Here is a 12,928-nt window from a genome sequence, read left to right on the forward strand (position 1 = left end):
TTTGCTAGTGTAAAAGAGCTGTCAATGTGGCCCCAGTTGCCTGGTGAAGTGTCACGTGGTTTCACCGAAGGCAATGCCACCTCCCGGGTGTGGGGCAGAGTAGGTGACGGTGGCAGCACCGATGGAAAGTGAAATGCCAAAATCCCCTCCCTCCACGTCTCACCTTTCATTCTGTCATTGTTGTGGCTCCCCCAGCAGCATCCTCTTGGCTCGGCACCCAGTGTGGGCAACACAGTTGTGCTTCCCTAAATGTGCTGATTATTATTAATAATAATAAATTTATTTATACCCTGCCCATCTGGCTGGGCTTCCCCAGCCACTCTGGGCAGCTCCCAACAGAATATTAAAAACATGATAAAACATCAGACATAAAAAACTTCCCTAAACAGAGCTGCCTTCAGATGTCTTCTAAAAGTCAGATAGTTGTTTATTTCCTTGACATCTGATGGGAGTAGGTGCCACTACCGAGAAGGCCCTCTGCCTGGTTCCCTGTAACCTCACTCCTTGCAAGTGAGGGAACCGCCAGGAGATCCTCAGAGCTGGACCTCAGTGTCTGAGCTGAACGATGGGGGTGGAGACGCTCCTTCAGGTATACTGGGCCGAGGCTGTTTAGGGCTTTAAAGGTCAGCACCTTTAAATTTAAGCAAGAGCGGAAAGAAACACTCTCTCCCCCCATCCCCACCCTAACTGTTGTGGAAGAATCTGGGAAGGGAAACAACTTCCCTCATTTAAAAAGCTAACAAGCTTCTAATAGCCACTTTGGGCAATCGGCTTAAGCAGTGATTATGCTCCTGTGGTCTAGGGCTTATGCCTGCTGCAGCGGCGGCTAATCGGCTGCTCTCGAGTCTTAAGGAGCTGGCTCCAGGCTTTGGCAGCGGCTGAATAAAAGTGAATCGGCCCGCTGCGAGCTTTGCATTCTGCCTGCCCGCAGGCAACTTGGCTCTGAAGACTGGGGAACTGGTGCGGCTCCCTGAGAGAAGGAAAGCCAGCCTGGACAGGCGAGGCCATTCATCTCTGCAGGGGATAAGCGAGGGGCATGCGGCTTTGCTGGCAACTGTGTCCCTCACTGCTGCTCCTTAGCATAGCTCTCAAAAGCCCTTCCAGGAAGCTGTTCTGTGCAGAAGTCAGGAGACAAGCGGTGTGCCAGCCTGCCTGACGGCAAGACGACCTGCAAATATTTTTTGTGTGGCAGCAGTACAAGTTTCTGGGTGGGGTAAGTGTATAGCCAAGAAAGCCCTTTTTCAAAAAAAGAAAAGAAATCAGAGGGTACCGTGGGCATCATCCCCTATTCTTTCAATTTACTGATATTCAAAGAAATACAAAAATACATACCCATCACCAAGTATCGTTTTATAATATACTGAGGTAGCTACGTAGTCTATAATAAAAGTTTTAAGTCAGAATGAAGACAAGGAGAAACCTAACGAAAGAGGAGAAAATGGAAAAGAAAGAAAAAATCTAAAAGATACAGAAGAAAAAAATAATAAAAGGACTTCTCTAGCTTGCAGCTATTATGTGATATTCATTGCTTAAGATCCAACCATTCTATCATCTATAAACCATTATTTTTTCAGTCTTCAAATCCAGATGATGGGCAGAGTTAGAGGCAAAAGTGGGTGGGGACGCGCCTCCCATTTTTAAATGATCATAAACATTCGCCCCTTCCTCCCAGGGCCCAAACCTTTGGGGAGATACTTTATTGAAAAGCATCCTGAAAGTGCACTGGATCACAAATTGGGGTGGCAACAAACGAGCAACCCCACCCTCAATAACACTACGACGGCAGCTTTCACACTGGCCAAGAAAGAACAAACGAAATATTTTCAGTGTATTTAAATATTTATTAAACTCATTCATGATCTGGGGAAAGAACACCCCCCCCCCCAAGGATTTTCATCAAGGAACAGTGAAGAAACAGTTTTATAAAATATAACTTAGTGCAGCTGCAAGGACACAACCTCTCAGTGGTCAGGTGTTCACCTAAGAGCTTCCCAAAACTTGTGTAAGAAAACCACGTTCTCCCAGATGGTTTCCAGTGGCATTAGTGAACTAGGGGCTATTGATGCATTTCAGTTTATTACATCACGTTTTCCCGATTGTAATACTAGCACTTCTGTCCCTTTTCCTAACGTTCCTTTCACAGTGCTGTACCTGTTGCATTCAAGAACTGCGGCCTTTTGACCAATATACCAAATTTCATTCACAACACTGGGTGAGACACACTGAATGCCAACGGACAATGTCACTCCTAGGCATGAATGCTTCTGTTCCTCAATTCACCCATGAAAATGGTTGGAAAGAATTGTATGCTGGCCTAACTACCCCAAATCTCCTCGCTTTAACGCCTCTGATTTTCTAAGTTGTTGGGGTTTCGGATGGATGCCCCTCAAGAAGTGATTAACACAGAAATAAGCACTCAACTTCCCCTACACGCTGCTAGACTTCCAGAAGTGTCCTTTACATTGTGTGAAAGCTCAGCTATAATACATAACAGCCAGGGAAATGGAATAAACTGCTATGTGAATGCAGCCTTAAGACAGCGTCCGCCTGCTGTCCAGGGACTTGCAGCATCTCATGTTGACATCTAGAAAACTGAAACATGGATTGCTGTTCTTCACTATGCAGAAGCAGAATCACAGGTGAGATATTAAAGGGGCTTTGCCTGGATTGCTTGCCTAGCCCAGAAGGACTAAGCAGCGACTTATGCGAGCATGAAACAGGGGTTCTGCACCAAGGGGGAGAGGATCCTGCTGTTCCCTGAGCTCCTGGTTACACTCTTCTCTCCCCCACTTCTGTCCTTACAGAATTAAAAAGGTAAAGGACCCCTGGACGGATAAGTCCAGTCAAAGGCGACTATGGGGTTGCTGTGCTCATCTCGCTTTCAGGCTGAGGGAGCCGGCGTTTGTCCACAGACAGCTTTCCAGGTCATGTGGCCAGCAGAACTAAACCGCTTCTGGGACACTGTGACGGAAGCCAGAGCACACGGAAACGCCGTTTACCTTCCCGCCACAGCTGTAACTATTTATCTACTTGCACTGGTGTGCTTTCGAACTGCTAGGTTGGCAGGAGCTGGGACAGAGCAACGGGAGCTCACACCGTCACAGGTATTTGAAGCGCCAACCTTCCGATCGGCAAGCCCAAGAGGCTCAGTGGTTCAGACCACAGCACCAGCCGCATTCCAATTACACAATGGAAGGTGTACTGAACTTCTAACACAAACATTCTGAAGCTCAGGGAACATTTTTTACTTCATCAAATGCAGCTCAATTGTTATATACAGCTGTGGGTTCTCCTACGGTGGTTTCACCTATGCAAACGGCCCCAACAAGGAACCTGCTTGCCCCCTCAACCCTGCAGAGCCTAACAGCTTTGTATGCTATAGCAGGGGAGCACTGGAACAAAGGACCAGAGGCACAGCTTGTCATTTCTTTCTCAAAATCCCCAACTGTTTTTGTTCAAAGTAGCACCATTACTGCCCATTGTCTAGGAAAGTTGCTTCCTACATTGGAATTTTCAAGGCAACCAGAAGCAGAAAAGGACCTACTGAATGATGCTCAGGTCTGGGCCACTGCTTTGACAAAATTCAGGCACTAAGCAAGAGGTTTCAAACATCTTCCCATTTTTGTGATCTGTTGCTCTTTGATTTAAAAAGACAAAAGTATGAGAAAGACATTAAAGCAGCCATTAACACCCCAAAGGAAGTTGAGGACTCTTCATCAGCATGACAAATGAAAGGCACTCTTATGTGACAGCAGGGCAAATACAAAAGACTGACAGTGCTTTGTTATTTTCCCTTCTCAAAGTAAAACATACCCTTAGGGGTTTTTTTGGGGGGGATGTTCCCCTATATTACATTTTACTTCTACAAAAATCTATCCAGTGCTCATTTTAAGCCCCCCCCCCAATTACTACAGCCAATGACATTAACACAATAAACCTTTGGGGCAGTCAGTTCTGCAAAGCTGAGCATTTCATAGACATTTAGGCCATTGACACTTTTCTTTACAAATGAACACACACAATTCTATCAACCGGCTTGTGCTTTTAAAAATTCAACCGCTCCATGCAAGGTGGCTGACATGATATAGACATGAGCATCCTTCACAAGGCAACAGCAAAGGAGAAGGGGATGCAGCAAACGACAAAATCATCTCCAACTGCAATCGACCCCATGCCAAATCAGCAAAAAACATGCTACATGCCTGAAAGGGGGGGCAGGGGGGGAATGATAAAAATCAGGTTGTAACTAACTGGCAAGATTTGCGGTCAGTGATCAAGCAGAAGGGAAATATGCCCCCCCCGCATTAAATATGCGAATAAATATTGCAAAAGTTAATCCCCCTTTTGGTTGCAGTCCCCCCCCTCCCAATTTGGGCACTGCTGCTGAAAGCACCAGTAAGAGCAGGGATAAAGTACAATTCGCTCAAAGCATCTATGCAGTTGTGGAAATACGAAAAGCTTCATGGAGCAGTGGTTTGCTTGGAGTGAAACAAAACCACAGTCCCTGGTTCAGACACCCATGTTCACGGCAAACCACAAAGGTTTGATTCACTATGACATGCAAAACACAGCCCCCGTGTTCAGTCCCGCTTACTTCAGATTGGGACCGAACTTTAGCTGATCACGGTTAGCTCTCCACCATCATGTGCACCCGTAACTGCAGAGAATCGGGGAATACCCCAACAGAGAGAGATGGGATGAGGGAATAAAGCCTAATCATCAACAACCATAAGAAAATAAACTTATAAATAAATAAGTCATGTATTTTATGAACATTATGTACATACAGAATGCAACGTTTTGTGCAAAGGAAATATATATCTCAAACATTATACATCATTTACATGCTCCACAATCAGAGGAAGTGGTTGGAATCTTTCACAGCTTCAGGTCAAAGGGGTTTTGAGTGCTTTTCCTTGGTATGTAGTGTGCTGTCCCCTCCGTCAAAGGAAGGGAACTAGATGTGTCAGGCCAAGAAAATAAAGTTGCCATTTGTTATCCTAGGATAGCAGAGTAAGTGGGTATTTTCTGCTTGTTCGTTACTGAATTTAGGACGGACTGGAGCTGCAGCAGACATTTGGAATTTACACTGATTCTACTTCCTTGAAAATGTAAAGATCCTTTGGTGAATGGTAGTCAAAGAGCACACCATGAGCTCAAATTCAGCCCACCTTAGAACATGTGGCAACCTGGCGCTTCCATTCACAAAAGCTTAAAAAGCGTCACATGCAATATATATATATATATTTCAACTAAGGTGCAGAATCAGAGTTTAGTGCAACTCTAGAAGGGGGCTGGGAGTCCCATTTGGCATTGCCTTAGTTAAGAAGCCCTCCGTTAGTAAGAGAAGGGATAACAGTATACAAAATAAGGCAAAGCTAAGGACAGGAAATTTGTAAAAAATATACCTGGCATAGAGAGATGCAGTGATAAGGCAACTGTAACCTGTGACGAAGGTAGAACACACAGGAGAATGGCTTCAATTCCTGCTTTCTTGGCCAGCACAATCTATTGCCCTTTGTCCACCTGCCGAAAGGCACAAAACGGACCAGCACCGAGCAAAACGCAACAACCCCCTTTTTCCCTCCCCAAAGTCAGCCTGCTTGTCTCATTGGTTCAGTTCTTCCCCCCTCTCTCACCCTCCTGGCAACACGTGACAAGAGAGCCAAAAGAAAGGAATCAAGTGCAAATACAGAAAATGCAAGGTTACAAAGCCACAAAGAGAAACGAGAAGAAATCAAATGAAAGGGGCAGGGGAAGGCTGAGAGAGATCTAGCAGCTCAGGGCCCACAGAGGGATCCAGGACACCTCCGTGTTGTCCTTCCTTTCTTTGGACGTTAAGAGGGCAAAAGTCACTGTTTCTTCTTTGCGGCACGGATGGCAAAATCCACTCTTTAAAATTTTCTCCAGTCTAGCTTGGGAGAAAGGGGCCCAGAGGCTCACGAAGGCAAGGCGAGTTCTCAGCAAAGGCTCATGTTCCCGATTCCCTTCCAAGCTTGCTTCATGCCTGCCTGTCAGGCCTTTGGAGAGAAAAGGGCCAGGCACAACGGTCAGCTTGTGAAGAGGACCTCGAGACACCCAGGTGTGCATCCAGAGAACAGCCACTGCCTTTGTCAAGTTACCGTCCTTCACGTGCGTGAAAAAATAGTAATAAGTGACCCTGCCCAGATTAAAAATGAGACTCAGAGGACAGCAGACATATCAGTGCCGTGGCAGCACTGGATACAACAATAAATATATCTCAACATAAAAACTCAACAAAGTGGCCCTGGTTCGTCTGCTCTGTCCTGTAAAGACAGTTGCTGACCGACGTACAGTTTCTTCCTTTTAAAAAAGGGAAAGGTGGGGGGCTGAGGAAGGGGAAAGGTCCATCGAGTCACTCGGGAAGTGGCGTCAGACGGCTGAGAGACAACGGAAGCCCGGGCACGCGTGTTCTCCCAGAAAAGCAGCAGCAAAAGTCTGGAGAGAGGCACTTGGAGGTGTTGAGGTGGGCTCACGCTGTGGTGTCGTCTTCCAGGCTGACCATTTGTCTCTGTTGGGGAAGAGAGATTGGAAAGGAAGTTACTCAAAGGGTTTAGCTAGGTGGAACCACCGTAGAAGCCAAACTGTCCCAATTAGGGATAAAAAGTGAGCCAGCTGATTGAGGAGAGAAACAGAAACCAACCTACTCAAGAAGACAGCGTTCAGTGTTTTGCGGTCTCTCAAAAGAGTCATCTTGTAGTAAGGTTAAAGCTTACTGGGAAATGATATACAGCCGTACCTTGGAAGTCATTTGGAATCCGTTCTGGACGTCCATTCACTTCCAAAATGTTCGGGAACCAAAGTGCAGCTTCCGATTGGCTGCTGGAAGCTCCTGCAGCCAATAGGAAGCAGTGGAAGTCATGCCAGACGTTCAGGTTCCAAAGAAAATTCGAAAACCGGATCGATCCGGTTTCCGATCGTCCGGAAGCCAAAACATTCAGCAACTAAGCCATTCGAATTCCAAGGTATGACTGTACAACGAACTGAAAAGAATGTTCAAAATAACTTTTATAAAAAAACAACAACCAGAAACAACTGTTGGGAGTTATAGGGACAGAACTACCTAAATTGTATAGAAATGTATTTATGTATGCTACTACAGCAGCAAGAATGCTACTTGCCCGAAAGTGGAAAGAAGCAGAAGTCCCACTAAAGGAAGAATGGATACAGAAACTTATGGAATATGCAGAAATGGCGAAACTTACCGGAAGACTAAGAAATCAAGATAAAAACATCTTTTTATAAAAGAATGGAAATGGCTTATTGAATATTTACAGATAAATTGTAAACAGATAAAAGCATTAGGATTATTGTAATAACCTGCAATTTCTGAAGAGTATATATTTACAGTAGATAATTAAACAAGCAAGTTAAATGAATTTGGATATGGGGAAGGTATTTTAAAAAATAAATTTAAGGAACTGCAGAAAGAAGAAGGAGAAGGAAGTCAAACTTTGAAATGTTAAGTTGATTGTAAAACTAATGAAATGTATAAACTTGAAAAATATAAATAGTTTTTAAAAAGAGCGGGGGGGAGAGTCAAGTTGCTGGACCCTGAAAATTCACATTATGGATTTCTACAAACAATGAGCATGTACTCATGCTACTTTTGCACGAGGCCTTTCCTGAAAGGCACTGTTCTTCCATGTTCTTCACTGTTACCACGGTCAACCATGGTGGGAAGGAATGGGGGCAGGAGGGCTTCAGGAAAGGGGCAGGATGAGAATGACTTGGGACCCCCACTAAAATCAAAGAACACAAAGCACCCACCAGTAGTACAGAAAACTGCAAAGTTCCCACCATTCTGAATGTCAGCTTACCGATGGGTAGGTGTACCCCTCCTGGCTCCGGCAGATGTGAACCTCGTCCTCCGTCGTTTTCTGATAGACAGGGTTGTCAAAATTGATGCTGTTGATGTTCCTCAGGCGCCAGTTCTTCCAAACGAGGAAACCCCCAAAGGAGATTAAACAAATCAGCACTGAAAAAAAGAAATCCCAGAAGGCAGGACGTTATTTTAAACCAACCTCTCCTAATTGCTCAGGAGACCACTGGTGACGATGGTGAATATAGCACTATCTATGTGTGTGGGGCTTCACAAAGAACGTATGACAGGCCTGTATCCCAAGAGGTTTACAATCTAAGTACCCTATACCATATACACACACCTGAGAGCCGCTATTAAGGGAATTAATGGAGAATAAAATATGCACTGTGACTTATTTGCTACACCAATACAGTCATACCTCGGGTTACAGCCGCTTCAGGTTGTGTTTTTCCGGGTTGTGGACTGCCGAAACCCTGAAGTACCGGAACAGGTTACTTCCGGGTTTCCGCGGTCGCACATGCATGGAAGTGCTAAATCACGCTTTGCACATGGGCAGAAGCACCAAATCGCAACCCGTGCGTGCGCAGACGCAGGTTGCAAACGTGCCACTGTATTATATTTAGTTCAAGACCATCCTGAGAAGGACTACTGATTTGGGCTTCTGCCTTGCCCACAACTATTATTATTTATTCTTATTACTATTACGATTACTATTACACTGATTGATTGAATTTATATACCACCCTATGGCGGGGTTCACAGAATAAAATCAAGATACAAAACTACAAAATTAATAATAAAAACAACGCAATAGCCCCCCCCCCCAAAACACATTTTAAATCTGAAGAAGTGTGCATGCACACGAAAGCTTATACCAAGAACAAACTTAGTTGGTCTCTAAGATGCTACTGGACAATTTTTTATTTTTGTATATATTTCGACATTTAAAAAGCGTACAGGATGTCAATCAGATCAACCGAAGGCCTGGTTAAAAAGGAACGCTTTTGCCTGGCGAGGAACTTACCCAGTGGCAGGACAATCGAGAGAGCTGGGGGACCCCCTTGCCTTGCCCCGTCCGTTTCAGCAGCAATCCCGTTTCGTGCTGGGGAAGAAAGGAAACTTAAAATTAAGCCCTCTCCAGTCTGGAATATTGCTAAAGATGCAGAGGGGAAGGAAGAGGGGACAGGAGAGGAGAACTTGCACCCAAGTTAAGTTTTCCTATGTGCACAGCACTTTGCACTTAGGTGTAAAGGAGCCTTAACAGGAGTGTCACACACTCGGTGTGACTGGCTGAAACTTAAGCTGCTTACCTTGCTGTGACAGGGTGACCATCGGAGGCGTGGTACGCTCAGAGATGCCTGGGATGAGTTTGCTCAGAACGGTGGGGGCAGCGGCAGGCAGGCGTTCAGTTTCATGCCTGGGGGCACCGGTTGTGGCGAGCAGCCGGCCCAAAGGTGTGGTTCTCGAGGGAGGCTGCCGAGTTGTTGTGGCAACAACGGAAGCAGGAGCATCGGGAACAGTGTCTGGGTGGTGGAGATGACAACATATCAATTATCTCTCCAAATATACACTTTTGCAGTCGTACCTTGGATCCCGAACGACCTGGAACTCAGGACGTTTTGGCTCTTGAATGCCGCAAACCGGAAAGTGATTGTTCCGGTTTGTGAACGTTCTTTTGGAACCCGGAGCTCCCGGCAGCCAATCAGGAGCTGCGATTTGGTTTTCGAACTTTTTGGAAGTTGAATGGACTTCCGGAAAGGATTCCGTTTGACTTCCAAGGTACGACTATACTCATTTTGTGGAAAAGGGGGTACAGTCGCATCTCGGGTTAAATATGCTTCAGGTTGAGTGTTTTCAGGTTACGCTCCGCGGCGACCCGGAAGTAACGGAATGTGTTACTTCCAGGTTTTGCCGCTCACGCAGACGCTCAAAATGACGTCACATGCATGCACAAAAGCAGAGAATTGCGACGACGCAGGTTGCGTTCACTTCGGGATGTGAACAGGGCTCCAGAACGGATCCCGTTCGCATCCAAAGGTACCACTGTAGTCTCTCTCTCTTACACACACGCACACACACACACACACACACACACACACACACAGAGATTGATTTTGTACCCCAGCTGCCAGCTGCTCACTGCACAAAGGCTCGCTTCACCCATTTTGCCCGCTTACCTGTGCTGCAACTTCTCATGTCTGCGGCCAGGTGCATGCCATCCGGACAGGCACAGGTGTACTTGGCGGAATGAGCAGTGATTTGTGGTGCAGGGAGACAGAGGTATTGGCAGCCTCCATTGGGAGTTCCGTTCTTCTCACACCAGTTGACACCTGTTAAAAGGCGGGAAAAGGAAGTTGTACAAAGGAGACTCGGGATGGCACAAGTGCCTGCGCAAGTCTTCAGCTTCATGAACACAGGAGGAATTCAAGAGAGCCAGAGGTTATCCTCACTGAATGGCATCTCAAACTGTCAGGCAGCAGAGGAACCAACACCCCACGACAGGTGGCCAGGAACGGACAAGACAAGGAAAAGTCCTTACCATCTGCTTTTATTCAATATAACCTTGATCAAAACTTTGATTTAAAAATGCCCTAGAACTTTCAGATATATATGTCAGGGTGCCCTCAACAACTAGTGAAACACAGATAGGGCAGATATTCAGCCTCCATAATCATTTTTTTTAAAGCATGAAAACACAGAGAGGGGCTTGTGAACGCAGCTTCTTGGAATAATAGCATTGCTCCAAATGAATCTCCACCCCCTCCGTCTCTCCCACTTCCTCACGAGTCATTGCTACGGGTGCTGCTACGTGCCCTCTGCCTTTGAGCTCTTTGCTCTCCTACTTTCAAGGCACGCCGCGTTCTAGGAGAGGAGGGGTCTGGAATGCTTTCTAAAGACAGTGAGTCCATCAGCTGTCGCTCCCCTAGTGCTTCTTCTTCCTCCTCCTCCTCTCCCTTTATTTCCCAGCTTTCCCCCTCATCTGCCTCTGAGCTGTGACCTCCCTCAAACCTCTGTTGTAATTCTGAACTGTCCCCTTCTCTGGAAGGGGCAGGCTGGGGAGGCGGCCTCCACCAGTCCTCCTCTGCCCAGTCCCTGACACAAACACTGCGCCTTCCCACTCAGTGGGAGTCCTCCAAGACAAAGCAAAAACCACCACCGCTAATAGCGATGGGGTGGGGGGAGCTGTCTAAAGCAGCGGTTCTCAACCTTCGGGTCCCCAGATGTTTTTGGACTACAACTCCCATCATCACTGAGCTCTGGCCTTGCTAGCTAGGGGTGATGGGAGTTGTAGTCCAACAACATCTGGGGACCCACAGGTTGAGAAAGGCCAGTCTAAAGGGCTCTACTTTTTGGCAGATGAGCAGAGATGGAGTGAAGCTGGCCAAGGCCTGGAGGTAGATGCTGCCGCCCAGGAAGGAATTGAGAAAGACCGCTTAAATAACCCTGCCTTCTGCAGGAGGAAGCAGCCCATAGAATCATAGAATCAAGAGACCACAACATGGCTGTTCTCCTCCGCTGCAGGAAAATAAGGGGTTTCCCTGGCGGCAGAGTGCAGCGTGCTAAATTGCCCTCATCTGACAGTCCAAAAAGCACAAGGCAAAAGAAAAAAGGTCGGGGAAGAGAGAGAAAAAACACATTTAGGGATGCAACAGCAGGAAGGCAGTCATGATCAAATACCTTTTGGCTGCCGTACAGAATGAAACAATGTCAGATCCTGGGGTGAATACAGGTCCCCTGCCACCTTGACGATATCGGAGCCGGTCAGGCGGTTGGCGCTGAAAATGGCTTCGTTCATGACATCTGTCCAGAACACTTTATCCTGGGTGAAGATTCAGTGATTTGTTTTTAAATGGATTTTTTTGGTTTTCAACAGTAACACCGTGAACATACACCCCCCAAACCCCTGCAAAGCAACACATGGGTAACATATTATTGGCTTGCCAACTCAAAAAGTAACACTAAGATACATGCACAATAGGGTCACAGATTAATTAGTCCTCTCCATAGAGATGCATGCGCTATAGGGGAATGCAGTAAGTGTGCCGCCTTATTGATGTGATCAATAAACAAAGACCACATGTCTAAAATGAGGTCATTTCTGAATCTGCCTCACCTCAAAGACTGTGATGGCAAAAGGATGAGCCAGCTTGTCCTCATTCACAAGGATGGTCTTTCTGTTTCTCCCATTCACATCTATGCTGGAGATGGAGTGGAGCTTCGAGTCTACCCAGTAAAGACGCTGGTTGGCCAGATCTAAAGGCAGAAGGTGTCAGAAGTGTCACATGACCAGAGGAACACATCCTTCCATTCATATGAAAGGGAGCAAGCCAAGCATAAAGGTAGTTCAGAACAGAGAACAAGACACACTGGCCAAGAGGCATTGTAACTTAGCGCTGCATCCCCAAATGCCTTTGATACTTGCAACAAACTACAGCATACACCTTTCAGATGAGAAGGGTTCCCTCCAAATCAGACTGCCCTGCTTTATTTCGACCCAAGGCCCAGCCCATTCCCAAGAAGGTGTTCTTGGCTTTTGGTCCACTGGGTTTCAGAAACATTTTATCCTAACAATTTCTCAAGAGTGCTTTTGGTTACTTGCCATTGTTTAGAACTCTGCCCCTCAAAAGCCAGGCCTACAAGGGGAAAACGGGTGATTATCTGCACTTAAAAACCTAACTGATCACCTTTACTTTTAGCAACTATATACAGTGGTACCTCGGGTTAAGAACTTAATTCGTTCTGGAGGTCCGTTCTTAACCTGAAACTGTTCTTAACCTGAGGTACCACTTTAGCTAATGGGGCCTCCCACTGCCGAGCAATTTCTGTTCTCATCCTGAAGCAAAGTTCTTAACCCAAGATACTATTTCTGGGTTAGCGGAGTCTGTAACCTGAAGCGTATGTAACCCGAGGTACCACTGTACTTAAAGGGAAATTCTCACTGCACCTTTTCTCCTCATGCATGACCCCAAAAAATGTTTGAATCCAATTCAGGAGCTTCAGATATTCTTCGGATCGGAGGTTGCTCTGTCCAGCCCACCCCACCCCCGGTCCTCGTAAATATGCTAAGCCTTGCCTGGCCCT

General features: G+C 46.3%; 1 protein-coding gene and 1 long non-coding RNA gene across 3 annotated transcripts in view; one reads left to right on the forward strand and one right to left on the reverse strand.

Annotated features, from left to right (window-relative positions):
• The first annotated feature begins 1,411 nt into the window (after positions 1-1,411).
• On the forward strand, positions 1,412-4,363 carry LOC308467009. The gene is made up of 2 exons (XR_013981063.1): positions 1,412-1,974; positions 2,046-4,363. It is a non-coding gene; the product is annotated as an uncharacterized lncRNA (long non-coding RNA).
• A 379-nt stretch (positions 4,364-4,742) lies between these two features.
• Positions 4,743-12,928, reverse strand: part of LDLR (low density lipoprotein receptor) — a 58,218-nt gene continuing 50,032 nt past the window's right edge. For both annotated transcript variants that reach the window (XM_080988102.1, XM_080988101.1), the window contains exons 12-18: positions 11,961-12,100; positions 11,525-11,666; positions 10,024-10,176; positions 9,157-9,369; positions 8,871-8,948; positions 7,842-7,999; positions 4,743-6,532 (exon numbers count right to left, since the gene is read on the reverse strand). In XM_080988102.1, the coding sequence (XP_080844228.1) occupies positions 6,494-6,532; positions 7,842-7,999; positions 8,871-8,948; positions 9,157-9,369; positions 10,024-10,176; positions 11,525-11,666; positions 11,961-12,100 (923 nt within the window). In that variant the 3' untranslated portion in view covers positions 4,743-6,493. The remainder of the gene's footprint in view (positions 6,533-7,841; positions 8,000-8,870; positions 8,949-9,156; positions 9,370-10,023; positions 10,177-11,524; positions 11,667-11,960; positions 12,101-12,928) is intronic.

The sequence above is a fragment of the Podarcis pityusensis genome (assembly GCF_964106645.2).
Source record: "Podarcis pityusensis genome assembly, chromosome: 17".
Taxonomy (NCBI): domain Eukaryota; kingdom Metazoa; phylum Chordata; class Lepidosauria; order Squamata; family Lacertidae; genus Podarcis; species Podarcis pityusensis.